This window comes from Pseudopodoces humilis, chromosome 5, assembly GCF_049639895.1.
Source record: "Pseudopodoces humilis isolate 2021_Gansu_Grassland_sample_001 chromosome 5, ASM4963989v1, whole genome shotgun sequence".
Lineage (NCBI taxonomy): Eukaryota > Metazoa > Chordata > Aves > Passeriformes > Paridae > Pseudopodoces > Pseudopodoces humilis.
In genome coordinates this window covers 72420248-72446893 of record NC_142204.1, presented here as the reverse complement: position 1 = coordinate 72446893, position 26646 = coordinate 72420248, and the positions used below count along the sequence as shown (strand labels likewise).

The 26646-nt window shown below is 64.2% G+C and overlaps 1 protein-coding gene across 1 annotated transcript; it reads right to left on the bottom strand.

Moving 5' to 3' along the window:
- Positions 1-2064: 2064 nt before the first annotated feature.
- On the bottom strand, positions 2065-24091 carry MAPK8IP2 (mitogen-activated protein kinase 8 interacting protein 2). Its single transcript, XM_088055400.1, has 6 exons — positions 23889-24091; positions 12178-12283; positions 10640-10882; positions 8072-8168; positions 4090-6294; positions 2065-2144 (listed from the first exon to the last, which is right to left on the bottom strand). Exons 1-6 carry the CDS (start codon positions 23951-23953, stop codon positions 2065-2067), a joined length of 2796 nt encoding a protein of 931 aa, XP_087911526.1. The 5' UTR covers positions 23954-24091.
- Positions 24092-26646: the final 2555 nt, after the last annotated feature.

The following is a 26646-nucleotide window of genomic DNA, read 5'->3' as shown; positions in this document are numbered from 1 at the left end:
CTCAAAGTCACCTCATAGGCACCCTAAAGTCACCTCATGGACACCTCAAAGTCACCTCATGGGCACCTCAAAGTCACCTCCTGGGCAGCTCAAGGTCACCTCATGGTCACCCCAATGTCACCTCCTGGGCACCCTAAAGTCACCTCCTGGTCACCCCAAAGTCACCTCATGGTCACCTTAAAGTCACCTCATGGTCCCCCCAATGTCACCTCATGGTCACCCCAATGTCACCTCCTGGTCACCCCAAAGTCATGGCTCGGCACGGCACGGCTCAGTGGTGCCGCAATGGCACCTCATGGACACCCCAAAGTCACCTCATGGTCACTCTAAAGTCACCTCCTGGTCACCCCAAAGTCACCTCCTGGGCAGCTCAAGGTCACCTCATGGTCACCCCAATGTCACCTCCTGGGCACCCTAAAGTCACCTCCTGGTCACCCCAAAGTCACGGCTCGGCACGGCGCGGCTCAGCGGTGCCGCAATGGCACCTCATGGGCACCCCAAAGTCACCTCATGGGCAGCTCAAAGTCACCTCATGGACACCCCAAAGTCACCTCCTGGTCACCCCAAAGTCACGGCTCGGCACGGCACGGTTCAGCGGTGCCGCAATGGCACCTCATGGTCACCCCAATGTCACCTCCTGGGCAGCTCAAGGTCACCTCTTGGACACCCCAAAGTCACCTCCTGGTCACCCCAAAGTCACGGCTCGGCACGGCACGGTTCAGCGGTGCCGCAATGGCACCTCATGGTCACCCCAATGTCACCTCCTGGGCACCACAAACTCACTGCCCTGACCTCCTGGTCACCCCAGTGTCACCTCCTGGGCAGCTCAATGTCACCTCATGGACACCTCAAAGTCACCTCATGGACACCTCAAAGTCACCTCATAGGCACCCTAAAGTCATCTCCTGGACACCTCAAAGTCACCTCATGGGCAGCTCAAGGTCACCTCATGGTCACCCCAATGTCACCTCCTGGGCACTCTAAAGTCACCTCCTGGTCACCCCAAAGTCACGGCTCGGCACGGCGCGGCTCAGCGGTGCCGCAATGGCACCTCCTGGTCACCCCAATGTCACCTCCTGGGCACTCTAAAGTCACCTCCTGGGCACCCCAAAGTCACCTCCTGGGCACTCTAAAGTCACCTCCTGGTCACCCCAATGTCACCTCCTGGGCAGCTCAAGGTCACCTCCTGGGCACCCCAAAGTCACCTCCTGGGCACTCTAAAGTCACCTCCTGGTCACCCCAAAGTCACCTCCTGGGCAGCTCAAAGTCACCTCCTGGACACCTCAAAGTCACCTCCTGGTCACCACAAAGTCACCTCCTGGACACCTCAAAGTCACCTCCTGGACACCTCAAAGTCACCTCCTGGTCACCCCAAAGTCACGGCTCGGCACGGCACGGTTCAGCGGTGCCGCAATGGCACCTCATGGTCACCCCAATGTCACCTCCTGGGCAGCTCATGGTCACCTCCTGGACACCACAAACTCACTGCCCTGACCTCCTGGTCACCCCAATGTCACCTCCTGGGCAGCTCAAAGTCACCTCCTGGTCACCCTAAAGTCACCTCATGGTCACCTCAAAGTCACCTCCTGGTCACCCCAATGTCACCTCCTGGGCAGCTCAAAGTCACCTCATGGACACCACAAACTCACTGCCCTGACCTCCTGGGTACCTCAAAGTCATTGTCCTGGCGTCCTGGTCACCTCAAAGTCACCTCCTGGTCACCCTAAAGTCACCTCATGGGCACCTCAAAGTCACCTCATGGGTGCCCTGAAGTCACTGCCCTGACCTCCTGGGCCCCTCAAAGTCATTGTCCTGGCGTCCTGGTCACCCCAAAGTCACCTCCTGGTCACCCTGATCCCACCCCCCTTCACCTCCTGGTCACCCCAAACCCACCCCTGTGGTGGCACCCCCAGAGCCCAGGGACCGCCACCCCGGGGGACCCAGAGCGGGCAGGGGGCTCTGAGGTGGCACTGGGGGACCCTGGGGTGGCACCGGGGGGCGCTGGGTGACCCCGGCAGGGACAGGGGGTCCCTCGGGGTCCCTCGGGTGTCACCTGGGGTGGCCTCACCTGAAGACAGCACGGTGGGTCTGCTCCCGCTCCTCGCCGTTCACCGTGCACGAGAACAGCCCGAAGGACTCCGTGCCTGTGGGGACAAACATGGCAGGGACAGGGGACAGGGGACAGGGGACAAGGCCACCCCCGTGGGGACAGGGGACAGCCATGGCAGGGACAGGGGACAGGGGACAGCCATGGCAGGGACAGGGGACAGGGGACAGGGGACAGGGGACAGGGGACAGCCATGGCAGGGACAGGGGACAGGGGACAGCCATGGCAGGGACAGGGGACAGGGGACAGGGGACAGGGGACAGGGGACAGGGGACAGCCATGGCAGGGACAGGGGACAGGGGACAGGGGACAGCCATGGCAGGGACAGGGGACAGGGGACAGGGGACAGGGGACAGCCATGGCAGGGACAGGGGACAGGGGACAGGGGACAGCCATGGCAGGGACAGGGGATAGGGGACAGGGCCACCCCCCTGGGGACAGTGCCACCACCATGGGGACAGGGGACAGGGCCACCCCCACAAGGACAGTGACACCACCATGGGGGCCGGGGACAGGGGACAGGGCCACCCCCATGGGGACAGTGCCACCAATATGGAGACAGTGTCACCAGCATGGGGACAGTGCCACCATCATGGGGACAGTGTCACCAGCATGGGGACAGTGCCACCATCATGGGGACAGTGCCACTCCTGAGGGGACAGGGGACAGCTGCCACCACCATGGGGACAGGACAGCCATGCCAGGGGCACGGGGACACTGCCACCCCCTGGGGTCACTGTGGTCACTGTGTGCCTGCCTCGTCCCTGTGCCATGTCACGACATGCCGTGACACCATCGTGACACCATCGTGACACCATCGTGACACATCGTGACACATCGTGACACATCGTGACACCATCGTGACACATCGTGACACCATCGTGACACCATTGTGACACATCGTGACACATCGTGACACATCGTGACACCATTGTGACACATCGTGACACATCGTGACACCATCGTGACACATCGTGACACCATCGTGACACATCGTGACACATCGTGACACATCGTGACACCATCGTGACACATCGTGACACCATCGTGACACCATCGTGACACATCGTGACACATCGTGACACCATCGTGACACATCGTGACACATCGTGACACCATCGTGACACATCGTGACACCATCGTGACACATCGTGACACCATCGTGACATATCGTGACACATCGTGACACATTGTGACGCGGCGCCGCACACGGGAATGGGACAGGACAGGACAGGACAGGACAGGACAGGACAGGGAGGGCAGCTGGTGTGAGAAGAGCCGGGACAGCACGGCACGACATGTCGCGACATGCAGTGACATATCACGTGACGTATCACGTGACATGCCATGACATATCATGTGATATGCCGTGACATACCGCGTCACATGCCATGACATATCGCATGACATGCTGTGACATCACGTGACATGCCATGACATATCGTGTGACATGCCGTGACATGTCGCGACATGCAGTGACATATCACGACATGCGGTGACATATCGTGACATTCCGTGACATATGACATGCTGTGACGTACTGTGACATGCCGTGACATAACATGACATGCCATGACACATCACATGTCGTGACATACCGCGACATCCTGTGACATATCACAACATGCCGTGACATATCGCGACATCCCATGACATATCGTGACATGCCATGACATACCCCAACATGCCGTGACATATCACGACATCCTGTGACATATCGCGACATGCTGTGACATACCGCGTGACATGCCGTGACATACCCCAACATGCCGTGACATATCGCGACACCCCATGACATATCGCGACACGCCATGACATATCGCGACACCCCATGACATATCGCGACATGCCGTGACGTACCGCCAAAGGGTACGCGGACCAGCTGGGGCAGGACGCGGAGGGCAGGCGCCGCGCCGGCGTCACACGGCCCAGCCCGGGTGACACCGCCACGCGTCACGACGCGTCGCGACGCCGCCACTTACTGGAGGAGCGCGAGGTGCTGTTGACGAAGACGTTGAGGAACTTCTTGGAGAACTGCAGGTCGGCCTCGGGGGACGAGTCCTCGGAGGAGCTGCGCCCGTCGGGGGCCACCAGCCCGTCCCCGAAGGCCACCTCGTCGTCGCAGGCCCTCAGGATGTCGCTGTCGTCGCTGAGCACGGACGTGCAGCGCCGCAGGCTGACCAGCTCCAGCTGCGTGTGCTCGTCCACCACCAGCGTGTACTTGACCGAGTCGTAGGCCAGCGACTCGTCCAGCGCCGGCGGCTCCGGCGGCTCCGGCGCCTCCCCGGCCGGGCTCCCCCGGCGCGGGGTCACCAAGGCCGGCTCGGCCTCCTCCAAGGTCATGGCGAAGCCGCGGTTGGTCTTGGCCGTGGACACGTCCAGCGCGGCGGGGTCGGCGTCGGGCGCTAACCGGACGTCGTCGATCATGGAGTCGGCCTCCAGCACGCCCGAGTCCAGGTCCCCGTCGAGGGCCCAGCGCCGGGGGCTGGCGGGGCGGCGATCCCCGACGGTGACGGCCGGCTCGGTGCCCGGGGACGCCCGCGGTGGCGGCGCCGGGCGGCAGCCCAAGGTGGCCAGGACCTCGGAGGCGTCCAGGCGGCCGAGGGCGACGGGGCGGCCGGGGCACACGGGAGCGATGGTGTCGTTGGTGGGGTTGCTGAGGAACAGGAAAGGCCCCGGCTCCTCGGCCGGCGGCTCCGGCGGCGGCTCGGCGGCCGCGTGCTCGGGCTCGGCCAGGGAGCTGCGCAGCGTCTCCATGTCCACCAGCTCGATGGCGCCGCGTTGGCACCGCGACGCCGCCGTCGCCGCCGCGTCGCCCAGCGCCACCGGCGAGTCCCGCGGGCCCGGCTCCTCGTCCAGCGCCTCGCTCAGGATCTCGGGCTCCAGGTCGGAGGCGGGCGAGATGGTGTCGCACAGCGAGTGGCTGTTCTGGAAACACTCGTCCGGGCACTTGATGGGGTACGAGCCCTCCGAGATCATCTTGTTCACCAGGTTGCTGAGCAGCCACGGCGAGTCCGAGTCCTCGCTCAGGTCGGGCTCCGACTCCGAGTCGGAGTCGTACTCGCTGTTGTCCTCCTCGTCCGCCTCGGGCATCAGCTTGGGCCCCACGGGCAGGTAGAAGGAGCGGCGGATGCTCTCCAGGCCGTGGTCGGGGTCGATCTTCAGGTCCAGGGGGCTGGCGCTGGACACGTCGGTCTGGCCCTCGGGCGCGGGGCCGTCGGCCGGGTCCAGGCTGTCGTAGTAGGCGTCCATCTTCAGCTCGGCCAGGCTCTCCCTCCTGACCACGCCGCGCTCCGGCTGGCCCCTCTCGGCCGGCTCCTCCTCGTCCTCCTTGCCCTTGTCCAGCAGCAGCGAGTCCTTGATGCCCAGCAGGCCGGGCGCCTCCAGCTCGGGCTCCAGCTCGCCCTCGGAGCCGGGCGAGCTCGCCTCCTCGATGGAATTGGTCAGGTGCGACGAGCGGCCGCTGCTGCTGTCGCTGCTCAGGTCCAGCTCGGTCTCCGAGATGGACGAGATCATGTTGCTGACCAGGCGCCCGCCGGCGAAAGCCGCCTCCAGCTCCCCGTCCACGTCCGAGTCGGAGCCGGGCGAGCTCAGCTCGTCCCCGCGGCGCCCGCCGGGCAGGAAGGGCTTGGCCGTGCGGCTCGTGAGGTCGGCCTCGATGCCCGGGTCCGAGGAGGGCGAGGTGGTCTCCGAGGAGCCCGAGGGGTGGCCGCGCACGCTGGCGGCCCGGCCGGACCGGGGGCCCTCCCCGTCGGAGCTGAGCGGCTCCGCGGGAGCCCCGTCCCGCTCCGGCCTCACCGGGGGCTGCGGCCGCGGGCGGGGGGACCCCGGGCTGCTGCCACCGCCGGCCCGGGGCTGCGTGGGGGCCTGGGGGGCGGCCTGGGGCCGGGGGGCGGCGTCGGGGGGAGCCGCGGGCCCTGTTGGAGAGAGACGGGGGTGAGGAGGAGGGGGCGGCTGGCGGGGGCGCGGCGGGGAGAGCGGAGCTCGGAGCGCAGCAGAGATGAGGTTCATGTTAAAATCGGGCGCGGCCCTCGGGGGCGATGGGTTACCATGTGCCAGGGACTCGGGGCTGTTGCCTTGCGAGTCCAGGGGGGAGGGCGGCAGCGAGGGGGGGGCCCCCCCCCCGGGGCCCGGCGGGCTCTCCAGGCAGGGTCCGTCCAGGATGCAGGCGTGGGGGGACGAGTGTCCTGCGGGGAGGGGGACACGGAGATGGGGTCACGGCGGGAGCTGCGGTGCCACCACACCTCGCTGTCACAGCCAGTGTCACATCCAGTGTCGCACCCCAGTGCCACACCCCAGGGTCACACCCCAGTGCCACACCCCAGGGTCACACCCCAGTGCTATACCCAGTGTCACACCTGCACTGTCACACCCCACTGTCACACCTCACTGTCACACCCCACTGTCACACCTCACTGTCACACCCCAGTGCTATACCCAGTGTCACACCCCACTGTCACACCTCACTGTCACACCCCAGTGCTATACCCAGTGTCACACCCCAGTGCCACACCCAGGGTCACACCCCAGTGCTATACCCAGTGTCACACCCCACTGTCACACCTCACTGTCACACCCCAGGGTCACACCCCAGTGCTATACCCAGTGTCACACCCCACTGTCACACCCCACTGTCACACCCCAGTGCCACACCCCAGGGTCACACCCCAGTGCTATACCCAGTGTCACAACTGCACTGTCACACACCACTGTCACACCTCACTGTCACACCCCAGTGCTATACCCAGTGCCACACCCCAGTGCCACACCCCAGTGCCACACCCCAGGGTCACACCCCAGTGCCACACCCCAGGGTCACACCCCAGTGATATACCCAGTGTCACACCCCACTGTCACACCCCAGTGCCACACCCCGGTGTCACATCCCAGTGTCACACCCACTGTCACACCTCCGTGCCACACCCCAGTGTCATACCCCAGTGCTACACCTGCACTATCACACCCACACTGCCACACCTGCACTGCCACACCCCACTGTCACACCCCACTGTCACACCCCAGTGCCACACCCTGGTGTCACATCCCAGTGTCACACCCCACTGTCACACCTCCGTGCCACACCCCAGTGTCATACCCCAGTGCTACACCTGCACTATCACACCCACACTGCCACACCTGCACTGCCACACCCACACTGTCACACCCATGTCACACCCCACTGTCACACTCAGTGCCACATCCCCACTATGACACCTGCACTGTCACCTGCCAGTGCCACACCCCAGTGCCACACCCCAGTGCCACACCCCAGTGCCACACCCCAGTGCCACACCTGCACTGTCGCACCCCAGTCTCATTCCCCAGTGCCACATCCCAGTGTCACACCCACTGCCACACCCACACTGCCACACATGCACTGCTACACCCACACTGTCACACCCCAGTGTCTCACCCCAGTGCCACACCCCACTGTCACACCCCACTGTCACACCCCAGCACTACACCCAGTGCCACACCCATGTCACGCCCAGTGCCACACCCACACTGTGATACCTGCACTGTCACATGCCAGTGCCACACCCCACTGTCACACCCATGTCACATGCCAGTGTCACACCCCAGTGCCACACCCATGTCACACCCACACTGCCACACCCATCTCACACCCACTGTCACACCTGATGCCACACCCCAGTGCCACACCCCAGTGCCACACCCACACTGTCACCCCACTGCCACACCCCACTGCCACACCCGTATCACACCCACTGTCACACCTGATGTCACACCCCACTGCCACTCCCACACTGCCACACCCGCGTCACACCCCACTGTCACACCCACTGCCACACCTGCACTGTCACACCTGCACTGCCATCCCTGCAGTGCCACACCCCACTGTCACACCTCCGTGCCACACCCCAGTGCCACACCCGCGTCACACCCGTGTCACACCCCACTGTCACCCTGCAGTGCCACCCCCGCAGTGCCGGGGCCGCTCACCGGTGTGTGAGGAGGAGGAGGAGGAGGAAGAGCGCTGCAGCAGCGCCTCCTGCCAGCTGGGCCGGGCCGCGAAGCCGCCGTTGTTGTTCAGGGAATCCTGGGGACAAAGAACGAGGGGGCTCGGGGTGACACCCCTGGCCTGGGGACACCGGGGGGACACCGAGGGGGGGACACCGAGGACACCGGGGGGACACCGGGGGGACACCGCGGGGGGCTCGGGGGTGCGCAGGGTTTATCCTGAGTAGGGCCACCACATCCCTGCATCCCCTGCCGGGCCGGGCACGCGCCAGGAGCCGGGAACAGCGTGGGGTGACGTGGGGTGACATGGGGTGACATGGGGTGGTCCTGTGCCCAGCCCAGGAACAAAGCCAGCAGCGGTACTGAGCCACGTGTGACACCCCACGGCCGCCTGTGACACCCCACGGCCGCCTGTGACACCCCACGGCCATGTGTGACACCCCACGAGCATATGTGACACCCCACGGCCGCCTGTGACACCCCACAGCTCCCTGTGACACCCCACAGCTCCCTGTGACACCCCACGAGCACGTGTGACACCCTACGGCCGCCTGTGACACCCCACGGCCACCTGTGACACCCCACGGTCACCTGTGACACCCCACGGTCGCCTGTGACACCCCACGAGCATGTGTGACACCCCATGGCCACCTGTGACACCCCACAGCCACCTGTGACACCCCACGGCCACCTGTGACACCCCACAGCCCTGTGTGACACCTCACGGCCGCCTGTGACACCCCACAGCCGCCTGTGACACCCCACGGCCGCCTGTGACACCCCACAGCTCCCTGTGACACCCCACGAGCACGTGTGACACCCTACGGCCACCTGTGACACCCCACGGCCACCTGTGACACCCCACGGTCACCTGTGACACCCCACGGTTGCCTGTGACACCCCACGAGCACGTGTGACACCCCACGGCCATGTGTGACACCTCACGGCCGCCTGTGACACCCCACAGCCACCTGTGACACCCCACAGCCGCCTGTGACACCCCACAGCCGCCTGTGACACCCCACGGCCATGTGTGACACCCTATGGCCGCCTGTGACACCCCACGGCCGCCTGTGACACCCCACGGCTGCCTGTGACACCCCACAGCCCTGTGTGACACCCCACAGCTCCCTGTGACACCCCACGAGGGCGGCCCCACCCGCAGAGGGTTCCCGGAGCCCCAGGAACAGCCGCAGCCCCCGGAACGTTCGGGAACTGAGGATTAATCCCGCTGGGAAGCGCTAATCCTGGCAGATCCCGGCAGATCCCAGCGGATCCTGGCGGATCCTGGTGGATCCCAGCAAATCCCAGCGGATCCCAGCGGATCCCGGTGGATCCCAGCGGATCCCGGTGGGTCGCAGCAGATCCCGGCGGATCCCGGATTAGGGAGCGCGGCCGGAGCCACCCGGAACCAACCGGGGCGGCCCAGACGGGAACTGGGAATGGGAACCGAGGGGACAGGGATGGGAATGGGGGATGGGAATGGGGGATGGGGGATGGGGGATGGGAATGGGGGATGGGAATGGGGGATGGGAATGGGGGATGGGAATGGGGGATGGGGGATGGGGGATGGGGAATGGGGGATGGGAATGGGGGATGGGAATGGGGGATGGGAATGGGAATGGGGGATGGGAATGGGGGATGGGAATGGGGGATGGGGAATGGGGGATGGGAATGGGGGATGGGAATGGGAATGGGGGATGGGAATGGGGGATGGGGAATGGGGGATGGGAATGGGAATGGGGGATGGGGGATGGGAATGGGGGATGGGAATGGGAATGGGGGATGGGAATGGGGGATGGGAATGGGGAAGAAAAGGGCGGTCCCGAAATTCACAAGGACCCACGGAGCTCTCCCGGGAAAAGGGGGGAGCCCCGAAATTCCCGAGGCCCCGCGGTTCCCTGGCAACGCCGGCGGCTGCGGCCGCCCCGCCCGCACCTTCCCACGCGCTGCGGTGGCGCGTGCGCGGGGACACCCGGACACCGGGACACCGGGGCACCGGGACACCGGGACACGGGGACACCGGGACACGGGGACACCGGGACACCGGGACACCCGGACACCGGGACACCGGGACACGGGGACACCGGGACACGGGGACACCGGGACACGGGGACACCGGGACAACGGGACACCCGGACACGGGGACACCGGGACACCGGGACACCCGGACACCGGGACACCGGGACACCCGGACACGGGGACACGGGGACACCGGGACACCGGGACACCGGGACACCGGGACACCGGGACACCGCGACACCCGGACACTGGGACACGGGGACACCGGGACACGGGGACAGGGGACACCCCCGGGGGGACACCCCCAGTGCGGGAAAAGGGGACACGTGGTGGGGACGGGCACAAGGGAATGGCGGGGGGAGGGGGATGCTGGCACTGGGGGTGGGGACAGCGGCACTGGGAAGGGGACGGTGGCATCGGGGGGAGGGGACAGTGACCCCTGGGGGGGAGGGGACAGTGACCCCAGGAAGGGGGGAGGGGACAGTGACTCCAGGATTGGGGAGGGGACAGTGACCCCCGCGGCCTCACCTGTGTGCCTGGGGCTGTCAGGTTGAGGCTGGTGGGGCGATGCTTCTGCGTCTCCTCCAGCGCGGGCGAGGGGATGGGCGAGGCCGAAGGGGACGGCGGCGCCTCCAGCTCGTTGCCTTCCTCCTCCTCCTCTTCCTCGTCGTCATCGTCGTCGTTGTCGTCGATCATCTCGAACTCCTGGAAGTCGTCCTGGAAGGTGCACACGGGGTGCGGCTGCTCCCCGCGCTCCAGCACCAGGCAGTCCTGAGGGTGACAGCGTGTCAGGGCCACGGGGACACCGCGGGTCACCCTCCCGGCCACCCGGGGATGGCAGAGTCCCCGGTCCCCTGCGGGGTGGCCAAGAGGGGACAAGTTCAGAAGTCGAGGTTGGGTTGGGTTTGAGGGGTTGGAGATCCTCAAACTTTGAAGTTGGGTTGGGTTTGAGGGGTTGGAGATCCCAGAAGTTGAGGTTGGGTTGGGATTGAGGGGTTGGAGATCATCAAACGTTGAGGTTGGGTTGGGTTTGGGGTCTTGGAGACACCAAAAGTTGAGGTTGGGTTGGGTTTGAGGGGTTGGAGATGCCAGAAGTTGAGGTTGGGTTGGGTTTGAGGGGTTGGAGATCCCAAACATTGAGGTTGGGTTGGGTTTGGGGTCTTGGAGACACCAAAAGTTGAGGTTGGGTTGGGTTTGAGGGGTTGGAGATCTGAAAAGTTGAGATGGGGGTAGGTTTGAGGGGCTGGAGACACCAAAAGTTGAGGTTGAGTTGGGTTTGAAGGGTTGGAGATCCCAAAAGTCAGCTTGAAATCATGGGGGACACCAAAAGTTGAGGTTGGGTTGGGTTTGAAGGGTTGGAGGTCCCAAAAGTTGAGGTTGGGTTCGGTTTGAGGGGTTGGAGACACCAAAAGTTGAGGTTGGGTTGGGATTGAGGTCTTGGAGACACCAAAAGTCAAGGTTGGGTTGGGTTTGAAGGGTTGGAGATCCTCAAACTTTGAGGTTGGGTTGGGTTTGAGGGGTTGGAGATCTCAAAAGTCAAGGTTGGGTTGGGTTTGGGGTCTTGGAGACACCAAAAGTTGAGGTTGGGTTGGGTTTGAGGGGTTGGAGATCAACCAAAGTCAGCTTGGAATCATGGGGGGTTCCAAAAGTTGAGGTTGGGTTGGGTTTGTGGTCTTGAAGACACCAGAAGTTGAGATGGGGGTAGGTTTGAGGGATTGGAGACACCAAAAGTTGAGGTTGGGTTGGGTTTGAGGGGTTGGAGACACCAAAAGTCAAGGTTGGGTTGGGTTTGAGGTTTGAAGATCATCAAATGTTGAGGTTGGGTTGGGTTTGAGGGGTTGGAGATCATCAGAAGTCAGCTTGGAATCAGGAGGGACACCAAAAGTCGAAGTTGGGTTGGGTTTGAGGGGTTGGAGACACCAGAAGTCGAGGCTGGGTTCTTCCCCTTTGCCTCAGTGCCCACAGAGAGCCACCAAAGCCACCACAGCGGTGCCACCACTGGGCTGTGCCAGCTCAGTGCCACCACAGCCCCCGCCGTGTCCCCAAGGGCCACCAGGCCCCCGCACCTTCTCGTAGTGGTCAGAGTCGTAGTTGAGGCCGATGCCGCAGTCGTCCGTGATCTCGGACAGGTCCTCGTCATCGAACTCCTCCAGGCTGATGTCCTGGGGGGGCCTGGGGACAGCGGGGACACGGCTCAGGGACAGCCCAGCCGGCCCCCGGTGGCACCGCAACCGCAGGGTGGCACCAAGGGGACATCGGGGTGTGTGGGGTGGCACCTTGGCATGGGGGCAGTGGGGACATAGCATTGTCACCCCTGGTGTCACATGGCACAGAGTACTGTCACCTCTGGTGTCACATGGCACAGAGCACTGTCACCTCTGGTGTCACATGGCACACAGCACTGTCACCCCTGGTGTCACATGGCACACAGCACTGTCACCTTTGGTGTCACATGGCACAGAGTACTGTCACCTCTGGTGTCACATGGCACAGAGCACTGTCACCTCTGGTGTCACATGGCACAGAGCACTGTCACCCCTGGTGTCACATGGCAGAGAACACTGTCACCCCTGGTGTCACATGGCACAGAGCACTGTCACCCCTGGTGTCACATGGCACAGAGCACTGTCACCCCTGGTGTCACATGGCACAGAACACTGTCACCCCTGGTGTCACATGGCACAGAACACTGTCACCCCTGGTGTCACATGGCACAGAGCACTGTCACCTCTGGTGTCACATGGCACAGAACACTGTCACCCCTGGTGTCACATGGCACAGAGCACTGTCACCCCTGGTGTCACATGGCACAGAACACTGTCACCCCTGGTGTCACATGGCACGGAGCACTGTCACCTCTGGTGTCACATGGCACAGAACACTGTCACCCCTGGTGTCACATGGCACAGAGCATTGTCACCCCTGGTGTCACATGGCACGGAGCACTGTCACCTCTGGTGTCACATGGCACAGAACACTGTCACCTCTGGTGTCACATGGCACACAGCACTGTCACCCCTGGTGTCACATGGCAGAGAACACTGTCACCCCTGGTGTCACATGGCACAGAGCACTGTCACCCCTGGTGTCACATGGCACAGAGCACTGTCACCCCTGGTGTCACATGGCACAGAACACTGTCACCCCTGGTGTCACATGGCACAGAACACTGTCACCCCTGGTGTCACATGGCACAGAGCACTGTCACCTCTGGTGTCACATGGCACAGAACACTGTCACCCCTGGTGTCACATGGCACAGAGCACTGTCACCCCTGGTGTCACATGGCACAGAACACTGTCACCCCTGGTGTCACATGGCACAGAACACTGTCACCCCTGGTGTCACATGGCACAGAGCACTGTCACCTCTGGTGTCACATGGCACAGAGCATTGTCACCCCTGGTGTCACATGGCACAGAGCACTGTCACCTCTGGTGTCACATGGCACACAGCACTGTCACCGTTGGGTGTCACATGGCACAGAGCACTGTCACCTCTGGTGTCACATGGCACAGAGCACTGTCACCCCTGGTGTCACATGGCACAGAGTACTGTCACCCCTGGTGTCACATGGCACAGAGCACTGTCACCTTTGGTGTCACATGGCACAGAGTACTGTCACCCCTGGTGTCACATGGCACAGAGCACTGTCACCCCTGGTGTCACATGGCACACAGCACTGTCACCCCTGGTGTCACATGGCACAGAGCACTGTCACCCCTGGTGTCACATGGCACACAGCACTGTCACCCCTGGTGTCACATGGCACAGAGTACTGTCACCCCTGGTGTCACATGGCACAGAGCACTGTCACCTTTGGTGTCACATGGCACAGAGTACTGTCACCCCTGGTGTCACATGGCACAGAGCACTGTCACCCCTGGTGTCACATGGCACAGAACACTGTCACCCCTGGTGTCACATGGCACAGAGTACTGTCACCTCTGGTGTCACATGGCAGAGAACACTGTCACCCCTGGTGTCACATGGCACAGAACACTGTCACCCCTGGTGTCACATGGCACAGAGCACTGTCACCTCTGGTGTCACATGGCACAGAGCACTGTCACCCTTGGGTGTCACATGGCACAGAGTACTGTCACCCCTGGTGTCACATGGCACAGAGCACTGTCACCCCTGGTGTCACATGGCACAGAGTACTGTCACCCCTGGTGTCACATGGCACAGAGCACTGTCACCCCTGGTGTCACATGGCACAGAGTACTGTCACCTCTGGTGTCACATGGCACAGAGCATTGTCACCCCTGGTGTCACATGGCACACAGCACTGTCACCCCTGGTGTCACATGGCACAGAGCACTGTCACCCCTGGTGTCACATGGCACACAGCATTGTCACCTCTGGTGTCACATGGCACAGAGTACTGTCACCTTTGGTGTCACATGGCACAGAGCACTGTCACCCCTGGTGTCACATGGCACGGAGCACTGTCACCTCTGGTGTCACATGGCACAGAACACTGTCACCCCTGGTGTCACATGGCACAGAGCATTGTCACCCCTGGTGTCACATGGCACGGAGCACTGTCACCTCTGGTGTCACATGGCACAGAACACTGTCACCTCTGGTGTCACATGGCACACAGCACTGTCACCCCTGGTGTCACATGGCACAGAGCATTGTCACCCCTGGTGTCACATGGCACAGAGCACTGTCACCTCTGGTGTCACATGGCACAGAGCACTGTCACCCCTGGTGTCACATGGCACACAGCACTGTCACCCCTGGTGTCACATGGCACAGAACACTGTCACCCCTGGTGTCACATGGCACAGAGCACTGTCACCCCTGGTGTCACATGGCACAGAACACTGTCACCCCTGGTGTCACATGGCACAGAGTACTGTCACCCCTGGTGTCACATGGCACAGAGCACTGTCACCCCTGGTGTCACATGGCACGAACATTGTCACATGTGGTATCACATGCCATGGAGCACTGTCACCTCTGGTGTCACATGGCCATGGCACAGAGCACTGTCACCACTGGGTGCCACAGGGAGATGTCACCATGCCACTGCCACCCCTCAGTGCCACAGGGACACATCACCACATCAATGTCACCCCCTCAGTGCCACAAGGACACGTCCCCACTCCCCTGTCACCCTGGGTGTCACCCGGCGGGGCAGAGGTGCCGATGTCACCGCAACGTCCCCAAATTCCCGGCCCAGCAGAATCCCTGGGGCAGAGGCGGGTTTGGGGTGCGCTGTGGGGCTGGGGGGACACGGGGGGGTCACCAGAATGTCACCATGATGTCACCAGGATGTCACCATGATGTCACCATGAAGTCACCAGGATGTCACCATGTTATCATCATGATGTCTCCATGATGTCACCATGATGTCACCAGGATGCCACCATGATGACAACATGACGTCACCAGGACGTCACCATGTTGTCACCATGATGTCACATAATGTCACCATAATGTCACCATGATGTCACCATGATGTCACCAGGATGTCACATAATGTCACCATGATGTCACCATGATGTCACCAGGATGTCACCAGGATGTCACCATGATGTCGCCATAATGTCACCATGTCACCAGGATGTCACCATGATGTCACTGGGATGTCACCGGGATGTCACCATGATGACGCATTGATGTCACCATGATGTCACAATGATGTCACAATGATGTGATCATTATGTCACGATGCTGTAACCATGACGTCACCATGATGTCACCAGAATGTCAACATGATGTATCCATGATGTCACCGGGATGTCATTGGGATGTCACCAGGATGTCACCGGGATGTCACCGATATGTCACTGGGATGTCACCAGGATGTCACCGGGATGTCACCATGACGTCACCATGACATCATAATCGTGTCACATGATATCGCCAGTATGTCACCATGACATCACCATGACGTCACCGTGATGTCACCATGATGTCACACCAGCACGGCTGGCGGTGACAAAGGGACCCCGAAGCCCTGAGCGCATTCCCAAGGAACAGGTTGCCATGGAAACCGGCAGCTCCCGTGGGAATTCCGGGAACAGAGAGAGATCCCGGCAGGATTTGGGCCGGGAAAACAGAAATTGGGATTTTTGGGCTGGGCGAGGTGGGAGACACGGCCTGGGTGCCACCGGGACACTCTGGTCACCTGCCACAGCCTTGGGGACATCCAGGACCGTCCCCAGCAGGGTGTGACAGCCCCCAGGTGCCACCAGGACCCTTTTCCCATGGGTTGGGGACATTCAGGGGGGTGTGACAACCCCTGAGTGCCACCAGGACCCTTTTCCATGGGTTGGGGACACTCAGGGGGGTGTGACAGCCCCTGAGTGCCACCAGGACCCTTTTCCATGGGTTGGGGACACTCAGGGGGGTGTGACAGCCCCCAGGTGCCACCAGGACCCTTTTTCCATGGGTTGGGGACACCCAGGACCCCCAGCAGGGCGTGGCAGCCCCCGAGTGCCACCAGGACCCTTTTTTTTGTAACCTGGGGACATCCAAGACCCCCAGCTTGTCCCCAGAGGGGTGTGACAGCCCCCAGGTGCCACCAGGACCCTTTTTCCATGGGTTTGGGGACATTCAGGGGGGTGTGACAGCTCCCAAGTGCCACCAGGACCCCCAGGGGGATGTGACAGCTCCCAGGTGCCACCAGGACCCTTTTCCATGGGTTTGGGGACACTCAGGAGGATGTGACAACCCCCAGGTGCCACCAGGACCCTTTTCCATGGGATTGGGGACACTCGGGAGGATGTGACAACCCCCAGGTGCCACCAGGACCATTTCACCATGGGTCGGGGACTCCCAGAACCCCCAGCTTGTCCCCAGAGGGGTGTGACAGCCCCCAGGTGCCACCAGGACCCTTTTCCATGGGGCTGGGGACGCTGAGGACCCCCAGCTTGTCCCCAGGGGGATGTGACGGTTCCCAGATGCCACCAGGACCCTTTTTTGTGAGTTGGGGTCACCCAGTACCCCCAGGGGGATGTGACAGCCCCCAAGTGCCACCAGGACCCTTTTTCCATGGGATTGGGGACACTTAGGGGGGTGTGACAACCCCCCAGGTGCCACCAGGACCCTTTCCCATGGGATTGGGGACATTCAGGGGGGTGTGACAACCCCCCAGATGCCACCAGGACCCTTTTCCATGGGATTGGGGACACTCAGGGGATGTGACAACCCCCAGATGCCACCAGGACCCCCAGGGGGATGTGACAGCTCCCAGGTGCCACCAGGACCCTTTTTCCATGGGGCTGGGGACGCTGAGGACCCCCAGCTTGTCCCCAGGGGGATGTGACGGTTCCCAGATGCCACCAGGACCCTTTTTTGTGAGTTGGGGTCACCCAGTACCCCCAGGGGGATGTGACAGCCCCCAAGTGCCACCAGGACCCTTTTTCCATGGGATTGGGGACACTCAGGGGGATGTGACAACCCCCCAGGTGCCACCAGCACCCTTTCCCATGGGATTGGGGACCCCCAGCGAGCCGTGGCATCCCCCAGGACCCCACACCCACCCTCGGTGGGGCTGGGGACCCCCAGACGGGCTCCAGCAGGGTCAGACCCCCAAGGGGGGCTCCGGGCTGAGCCCCCCTCGGTGCCCCCGCGCCCGTTCCCGATCCCCCGGCAGGAAGATCCCCCTAATCCCATAATTCCCAAAAGTAGGGCACGGCCGCGCCGGATCCGCGCGGATTTGGGGCAAAAAGCGGCAGGAACGGAGCCGGGGCCGGGAACGGGGCTGGGAGGGACCCCAAAAACTGCACAGGACAGGGCAGCCCTGGGGGTGTGGGGTGAAGGGGCCTGGGGTGTGGGGAGAGGAGATTTTGGGGTGCAGAGCCCCGGGATTTTGGGGTGCAGAGCCCCGGGATTTTGGGGTGCGGAGACCTGGTGTGTAGGGGAATGGAAATGTCGGGGTGCTGAAGCTTTTGGGGTGCAGAAACCTTTGGGGTTCAGAGCTGTGGGATGTTGGGGTTCAGAAGCTTTTGGGGTGCAGAAACCTTTGGGGTTCAGAAACCTTTGGGGTTCAGAGCTGTGGGATGTCGGGGTACAGAAACCGTTGGGGCTCAGAAACCTTTGGGGTTCAGAAGCCTTTGGGGTGCAGAAACCTTTGGGGTTCAGAAACCTTTGGGGTTCAGAGCTGTGGGATGTTGGGGTGTTGAAGCCTTTGGGGCTCAGAAACCTTTGGGGTTCAGAAGCCTTTGGGGTTCAGAGCTGTGGGATGTCGGGGTGTTGAAGCCTTTGGGGCTCAGAAACCTTTGGGGTTCAGAAGCCTTTGGGGTTCAGAGCTGTGGGATGTCGGGGTGCAGAAACCTTTGGGGTTCAGAAACCTTTGGGGTGCAGAAACCTTTGGGGTTCAGAAACCTTTGGGGTGCAGAAACCTTTGGGGTTCAGAAACCTTTGGGGTTCAGAAGCCTTTGGGGTGCAGAAACCTTTGGGGTTCAGAAACCTTTGGGGTTCAGAAGCCTTTGGGGTTTCGGGGTGCCGAACTCTGAGGTGTTGGGGTGCTGAACCTTTTTAGGGTGCAGGGCTCCGGGAGGTTGGGGTGCAGAACTTTTTGGGGTATTGGGGTGCAGAGTCCCGGGATGCTGGGGACAGAGCCCCAGATATTGGGGGGCAGAGCCCCAGATCTTGGGGGGCAGAGCCCAGGGGTGTTGGGGGACAGAGCCCCAAATATTGGGGGGCAGAGCCCAGGGGTGTTGGGGAGCAGAGCCCCAAATATTGGGGGGCAGAGCCCAGGGGTGTTGGGGGGCAGAGCCCCAGATCTTGGGGGGCAGAGCCCCAGATCTTGGGGAGCAGAGCCCCAAATATTGGGGGGCAGAGCCCCAGATCTTGGGGGGCAGAGCCCAGGGGTGTTGGGGGACAGAGCCCTATGGGGTGCAGAGATCTATGGGGTGCAGGACCCTTCCCCACGGCACCCCAGTGAGCCCAGTGCCACCATCCCAGTGCCACCATTCCAGTGTCACCACCCCAGTGAGCCCAGTGCCACCAGCCCAGTGCCACCAGCCCAGTGCCACCACCACAGTGTCACCACCCCAGTGATCCCAGTGCCACCATCCCAGTGTCACCATCCCAGTGTCACCACCCCAGTGCCACCATTCCAGTGTCACCACCCCAGTGAGCCCAGTGCCACCATCCCAGTGTCACCATCCCAGTGTCACCACCCCAGTGAGCCCAGTGCCACCATCCCAGTGAGCCCAGTGCCACCATCCCAGTGTCACCATCCCAGTGATCCCAGTGCCACCAGCCCAGTGCCACCAGCCCAGTGCCACCACCACAGTGTCACCACCCCAGTGATCCCAGTGCCACCAGCCCAGTGTGGCCAGTGCCACCACCCCAGTGCCACCACCCCAGTGCCACCATCCCAGTACCACCATCCCAGTGTGGCCAGTGCCACCATCCCAGTGAGCCCAGTGCCACCACCCCAGTGAGCCCAGTGCCACCACCGCAGTGCCACCATTCCAGTGCCACCACCGCAGTGATCCCAGTGCCACCATCCCAGTGTGGCCAGTGCCACCACCCCAGTGCCACCATCCCAGTGCCACCATCTCAGTGCCACCATCCCAGTGAGCCCAGTGCCACCACCCCAGTGATCCCAGTGCCACCATCCCAGTGTGGCCAGTGCCACCATCCCAGTGAGCCCAGTGCCACCATCCCAGTGAGCCTAGTGTCACCACCCCGGTGATCCCAGTGCCACCACCCCAGTGCCACCACCCCAGTGCCACCACCCCAGTGAGCCCGGTGCCACCACCCCAGTGAGCCCAGTGCCACCACCCCAGTGCCACCACCCCAGTGAGCCCGGTGCCACCACCCCAGTGCCACCAGGGATGGGCCGGAGGGGACCCCAGAGGGCCCCGGTGTCACCCGGGGCGGGCCGGGAGGGGACGCGGGCGCTGCCCGGGCCGGGGTCCCCCGGGAGCGCTGCCGGTGGCGCCGGCCCCGGGCGGATGGAATTTCCTCATCCCCCAGCCCCGGGGGAGGCTCCGGAGCGCTGGGAAGGGACCCCCGGAGCACCCCGACCCCGCCCCGGGACCCCCGCAACACCCGGGACCCCCGCAACACCGGGATCCCCACCCTGGACCCCCGCAACACCGGGATCCCCGCAACACCGGGACCCCCGCCCGGGACCCCCTGAGCACCCCGACCCCCGCCCCACCGGGACCCCCGCATCACCAGGGCCCCCACCCTGGACCCCCGCACACCGGGATCCCCGCAACACCGGGACCCCCGCACACCGGGACCCCCACCCGGGACCACCGCAGCACCCGGACCCCAGCAGTACCGAGACCCCCGCACTGCCCGGGACCCCCGCATCACCCGGACCCCCGCAGGACCGGGACCCCCGCACTGCCCGGGACCCCCGCATCACCCGGACCCCCGCAGGACCGGGACCCCCGCAGCATCCGGACCACCGCCACGGGACCTCCTGAGCACCCCGACCCCGGCAGTACCGGGACCCCCGCAGCATCCGGACCCCCGCATCACCCCGACCCCCGCAGTACCGGGACCCCCGCAGTACCGGGACCCCCTGAGCACCCCGATCCCCGCAGTACCGGGACCCCCGCAGTACCGGGACCCCCGCAGGACCGGGACCCCCGCACACCGGGACCCCCGCCCGGGCCGCTCCCGGAGCCGAGCCAGACCCTGCGGCCGCCCCAAACTGGGGGCACCCGGGGGCTCCCGAGTGTCACCCGGGGCTGCCGCGGCCCGAGCGGGAGGTGGGAGCCGGCCCAGGGCCCGGCTGCGTGTGCGCCTGGAATTCCCAGCCCCGGAATTCCCAACCCATTCCCAGCCCATTCCCAGCCCCAGAATTCCCAGCCTGAGCATTCCCAGCCCCAGAATTCACAGCCCCGGTATTCCCAGCGCATTCCCAGCCCGAGAATTCCCAGCCCCGGCGTTCCCAGCCTGGAATTCCCAGCCCCAGAATTCCCAGCCTGAGCATTCCCAGCCCATTCCCAGCCCCAGAATTCCCAGCCTGAGCATTCCCAGCCCATTCCCAGCCCCAGAATTCACAGCCCCGGTATTCCCAGCGCATTCCCAGCCCGAGCATTCCCGGCCCGAGCATTCCCAGCCTGAGCATTCCCAGCCCCGGCGTTCCCAGCCCATTCCCAGCCTGAGAATTTCCAGCCCATTCCCAGCCCCAGAATTCCCAGCCTGAGCATTCCCAGCCTGAGCATTCCCAGCCCCAGAATTTCCAACCTGAGCATTCCCAGCCTGAGCATTCCCAGCCCCAGAATTCCCATTCCCAGCATTCCCAGCCCATTCCCAGCCCCAGAATTTCCAACCTGAGCATTCCCAGCCCATTCCCAGCCCATTCCCAGCCCATTCCCAGCCCCAGCATTCCCAACCTGAGCATTCCCAGCCCCAGAATTCCCATTCCCAGCATTCCCAGCCCATTCCCGGCCGCTCGGCCTCTCCCACCCCAGCGGGACCCCCCGAGCCGGGCTGGGCACCCCCTCCCCGGCTTCCCTGGGGAGGGCACGGCGGGATTTGGGATCTCGGTCCGGGATTTGGGATTCCCGGCTGGATCTCGGGGTGCTCAGGCACAGCATCCCCAGGGATCGGCCCCGGTGTTTGGGGACGGCTCCGGGCACGGCTCCCGCTCCCCGGGCCGGGGGGACCGAGGGGACCGGGGTGTCCCCTCCCTGCGCCACCGCCGGCAGGGACAGCCCGGGAAGGGGACAGGGACAGCCTGGGAAAGAGGACAGGGACATCCTGGGAAAGGGGACAGCCCGGGAAAGGGGACAGGGACAGCCCGGGAAAGGGGACAGGGACAGCCCGGGAAAGGGGACAGGGACATCCCGGGAAAGGGGACAGGGACATCCCGGGAAAGGGGACAGGGACATCCCGGGAAAGGGGACAGCCCGGGAAGGGGACAGGGACAGGCCGGGAAGGGGACAGCCCAGGGAAGGGGATGCTGAGGGAGGGGACATCGTGGGAAGGGGACATCCCGGGAAAGGGGACAGGGACAGCCTGGGAAAGGGGACAGGGACAGCCCGGGAAGGGGACAGCCCAGGGAAGGGGACAGGGACATCCTGGGGACAGGGACAGGCCGGGAAGGGGACAGCCCAGGGAAGGGGATGCTGAGGGAGGGGACATCGTGGGAAGGGGACATCCCGGGAAAGGGGACAGGGACATCCCGGGAAAGGGGACAGGGACAGCCCGGGAAAGGGGACAGGGACATCCCGGGAAAGGGGACAGCCCGGGAAGGGGACAGGGACAGGCCGGGAAGGGGACAGCCCAGGGAAGGGGATGCTGAGGGAGGGGACATCGTGGGAAGGGGACATCCCGGGGAAGGGGACATCGTGGGGAAGGGGACATCCCGGGGAAGGGGACATCGTGGGGAAGGGGACATCCCGGGGAAGGGGACATCGTGGGGAAGGGGACAGCTCGGGGAAGGGGACATCCCGGGGACAGGGACATCCCGGGAAGGGGATGCTGAGGAACGGGACATCCTGAGGAAGAGGATGCTCAGAGAAGGCGACAGGCCGGGGACGGGGATGCTGAGGGAAGGGACATCCCGGGAAGGGGAAAGGGACATCCTGGGGACAGGGACATCCAGGGAAGGGGATGCTCAGGGAACGGGACAGCCTGGGCAAGGGGACATCCCGGGGACAGGGATGCTGAGGAAGGGGACATCCCGGGGAAGGGGACATCCCGGGGACGGGGACATTCCGGGAATGGGACAGCCAGGGGAAGGGGACATCCTGAGGAAGAGGATGCTCAGAGAAGGCGACAGGCCGGGGACGGGGATGCTGAGGGAAGGGACATCCTGAGGAAGGGGATGCTCAGGGAATGGGACATCCCAGGGACAGGGACATCCTGGGGACGGGGACATCCCGGGGAAGGGGACATCCCGGGGAAGAGGAGCCCTGGCCAGCACAGGGCAGAGCCACCCAAGGGCACGTCCCGCATCCCCGCCGTCCCCTGCTCCTCTCCCCGCAGCTCCCGCACCCCCGGAGCCCCTCCCGGTGCCCCTCACCGCCTCCTCCTGCCCTTCCCGTTCCCCCTCCGGGCTCCTCGGCCCCGCACTGCGCCAGCCCGGCCCGACCCCGCAGCCCGACCCCGCAGCCCCCGCACCCCGCCAAGGTCAGCCACGGGGCGGGCCCCGCCGCGTCCCCTCCCCGCGGGACCCCCGGGAGGCCCTGCGGGAAGGGGACCGATCCCGGGGCCCCGGTGCGGCGTCCCGGCTGCGGGAACCCCCCGACATCCCCTCGGGCAAGGAGGGGCTGAGCCCCCGGTCCCCGGGCCCGCTCCCCCTTCCCCGTCCCCATCCCCGTCCCCATCCCGGGGCCGCTGCGGCGCCTCGGGAGAGACAAAGAGGCGGCGGCGGCGGCGGCGGCGGCTCCTCCCGCAGCGGCCCCGGGGATGCGGCGGCCCCGGGATGCGGCGGCCCCGGGGATGCGGCGGCCCCGGGGATGCGGCGGCCCCGGGGATGCGGCGGCCCCGGGGATGCGGCGGCCCCGGGGATGCGGCGGCCCCGGGGATGCGGCGGCCCCGGGGAGGCCGAGGAGGCTCCGAGCCCCAGCGAGGGGGAAACACACGGAGGAGACCCCCGCTCCCCCCCACCCCCGCCCGCAGGCAGCGGCCGCGATGCTCCGGGGGCTGGAAGGACGCGATAATCCCGGGAAGGGCGGGCGGGAGGAGCCCCCCCCCCGGTCCCGCAGCCCCAAGGTGAACGGGCGGGGGGAGCGGCGGCGGCGGGGGCCGGGGATGCGGGCCCGGCGGCGGGGGAAGGGCAGAGCCATCCCGCAGCATCCCCCCCGAGCATCCCCCGCGCATCCCCCGCGCTCACCGGCAGCCGGGCGGGGACAGCGAGTGGAAGGTGGAGAGCGAGAACATCTCGGCGCGATCCGCCATTTTCTCCGGCCGGGGCTGCGCCGGACTGCGGAGCTGCGGGAGAGGGGGGAGAGGCGGGAGGAGCTGCGGGAGCGGCGGGGGAGACGGGGGGAGAGGGAGGGAGGAGCGGGGAGAGGGAGGGAGGAGCTGCGGGGATGAGGGGAGAGGCGGGAGGAGCTGCGGGAACGGCGGGGGAGAGGGAGGAGCGGAGGGGAGATGGAGGGAGGAGCTGCGGGAATGAGGGGAGAGGCGGGAGGAGCTGCGGGAGCGGCGGGGGAGACGGGGGGAGAGGGAAGGAGGAGCTGCGGAGATGGGGGAGAAGGAGGGAGGAGCTGCGGGGATGGGGGAGAGGGAGGGAGGAGCTGCGGGGAATGAGGGGAGAGGCGGGAGGAGCGGGGGGGATGAGGGGAGAGGGGGGAGGAGCTGGGGGAATGAGGGGAGAGGGAGGAGGAGCTGCGGGAACGGCGGGGGAGAGGGAGGAGCGGAGGGGAGATGGAGGGAGGAGCTGCGGGAACGAGGGGAGAGGGAGGAGGAGCTGCGGGAGGCGCGGGGGGAGCTGCGGGAAAAGCGGGGAGAGGGGCGGGAGGAGCGGGGGGAGAGGGAAGGAGGAGCTGCGAGGATGAGGGGAGAGGGAGGAGCCGGGAGGGGCGGGGGCGGAGGGAGGGAGGGAAAGGGAGAGGGAGGGGAGGGGTCTGGGGGCGGGGGTGTGGAGATGGGATCCGTGGGATTGATGGGATGGGATCCATGGGGTGGGGTGGGATGGGAATGGGGAGTGGTCCGGGGGTCTCCAGAGGGGAGAGAGGGAGGGGTCGAGGAGAGACGGGGGAAGGGAAAAGGGGAAGGGAAAAGGGGAAGGGAAAAGGGGAAGGGAAAAGGGGAAGGGAAGGGAAGGGAAGGGAAGGGAAGGGAAGGGAAGGGAAGGGAAGGGAAGGGAAGGGAAGGGAAGGGAAGGGAAGGGAAGGGAAGGGAAGGGAAGGGAAGGGAAGGGAAGGGAAGGGAAGGGAAGGGAAGGGAAGGGAAGGGAAGGGAAGGGAAAGGGGAAGGGAAGGGAAGGGAAGGGAAGGGAAGGGAAGGGAAGGGAAGGGAAGGGAAGGGAAGGGAAGGGAAGGGAAGGGAAGGGAAGGGAAGGGAAGGGAAGGGAAGGGAAGGGAAGGGAAGGGAAGGGAAGGGAAGGGAAGGGAAGGGAAGGGAAGGGAAGGTAAGGTGCGGGAAGGGAAGAGAAGGGAAGGGAGAGCTGGGACTGGGGGGGAGCAGGAAGGGGTCGGATCAGGGGGACAGGGGATCTATAGGGACTGGGGGTCTATAGGGTGCTCAAGGGCTCTATAGGGTGCTCAGGGGCTCTATAGGGTGCTCAAGGGCTCTATAGGGTGCTCAAGGGCTCTATAGGGTGCTCAGGGGCTCTCTAGGGTGCTCAGGGGCTCTATAGGGTGCTCAGGGGCTCTCTAGGGTGCTCAAGGGCTCTATAGGGTGCTCAGGGGCTCTATAGGGTGCTCAAGGGCTCTATAGGGTGCTCAGGGGCTCTATAGGGTGCTCAGGGGCTCTATAGGGGCTCGGGGCTCTCTAGGGGCGGTGAGAGGGGCCGGAGCTGTCCGCGGTGCTGAAGGCGGGAGAGGGGGACAGGGTCTATAGGGGGTCTATAGGGGGTCTATAGGGGGTCTATAGGGGGCCTATAGGGGGGTCTCGAAGCTCTGTAGGGGTGCGGACGGATCTATAGGGGCACTATGGGGTCGGTAAGGGGGGACAGGGGGGGTGGGGGGCTCAGGGGGGCTGTAAAGGGGTCAGGGGCCCTATAGGGGATTAGGGGGGTCTATAGGGGATAGGGGCCCTATGGGAGGCTCTATAGGGAATATGGGGGCCTCTGTTGGGAGTCAGGGGGTCTACAGGGGATCAGGGCTCTATGGGCGGCTCTATAGGGGATCGGGAGCTCTATAGGGGACCGGGGGCTCTATAGGGGATCGGAGCTCAATAGGGGATCCTCCATAGGGGACCGGGGCTCTATAGGGGACCGGGGCTCTATAGGGGATCGGAGCTCTCTCGGGGACCAGGGCTCTATAGGGGATCGGGAGCTCTATAGGGGATCGGGAGCTCTATAGGGGACCGGGGGCTCTATAGGGGATCGGAGCTCGATAGGGGATCCTCCATAGGGGACCGGGGCTCTATAGGGGACCGGGGCTCTATAGGGGATCAGGAGCTCTATAGGGGATCAGGAGCTCTATAGGGGATCGGGGGGGTTTATAGGGGATCGGGAGCTCTATAGGGGATCAGGAGCTCTATAGGGGATCGGGGGGGTTTATAGGGGATCGGGAGCTCTATAGGGGATCAGGAGCTCTATAGGGGACCGGGGCTCTATAGGGGATCGGAGCTCTCTCGGGGACTGGGGGCTCTATAGGGGATCGGGAGCTCTCTCGGGGACCGGGGCTCTATAGGGGATCGGGAGCTCTATAGGGGATCGGGAGCTCTATAGGGGACCGGGGCTCTATAGGGGATCGGGGGGGTTTATAGGGGATCAGGAGCTCTATAGGGGATCAGGAGCTCTATAGGGGATCGGGAGCTCTATAGGGGATCGGAGCTCTCTCGGGGACCGGGGCTCTATAGGGGATCAGGAGCTCTATAGGGGATCAGGGGGGTTTATAGGGGATCGGGAGCTCTATAGGGGACCGGGAGCTCTATAGGGGATCGGGAGCTCTATAGGGGACCGGGGGCTCTATAGGGGA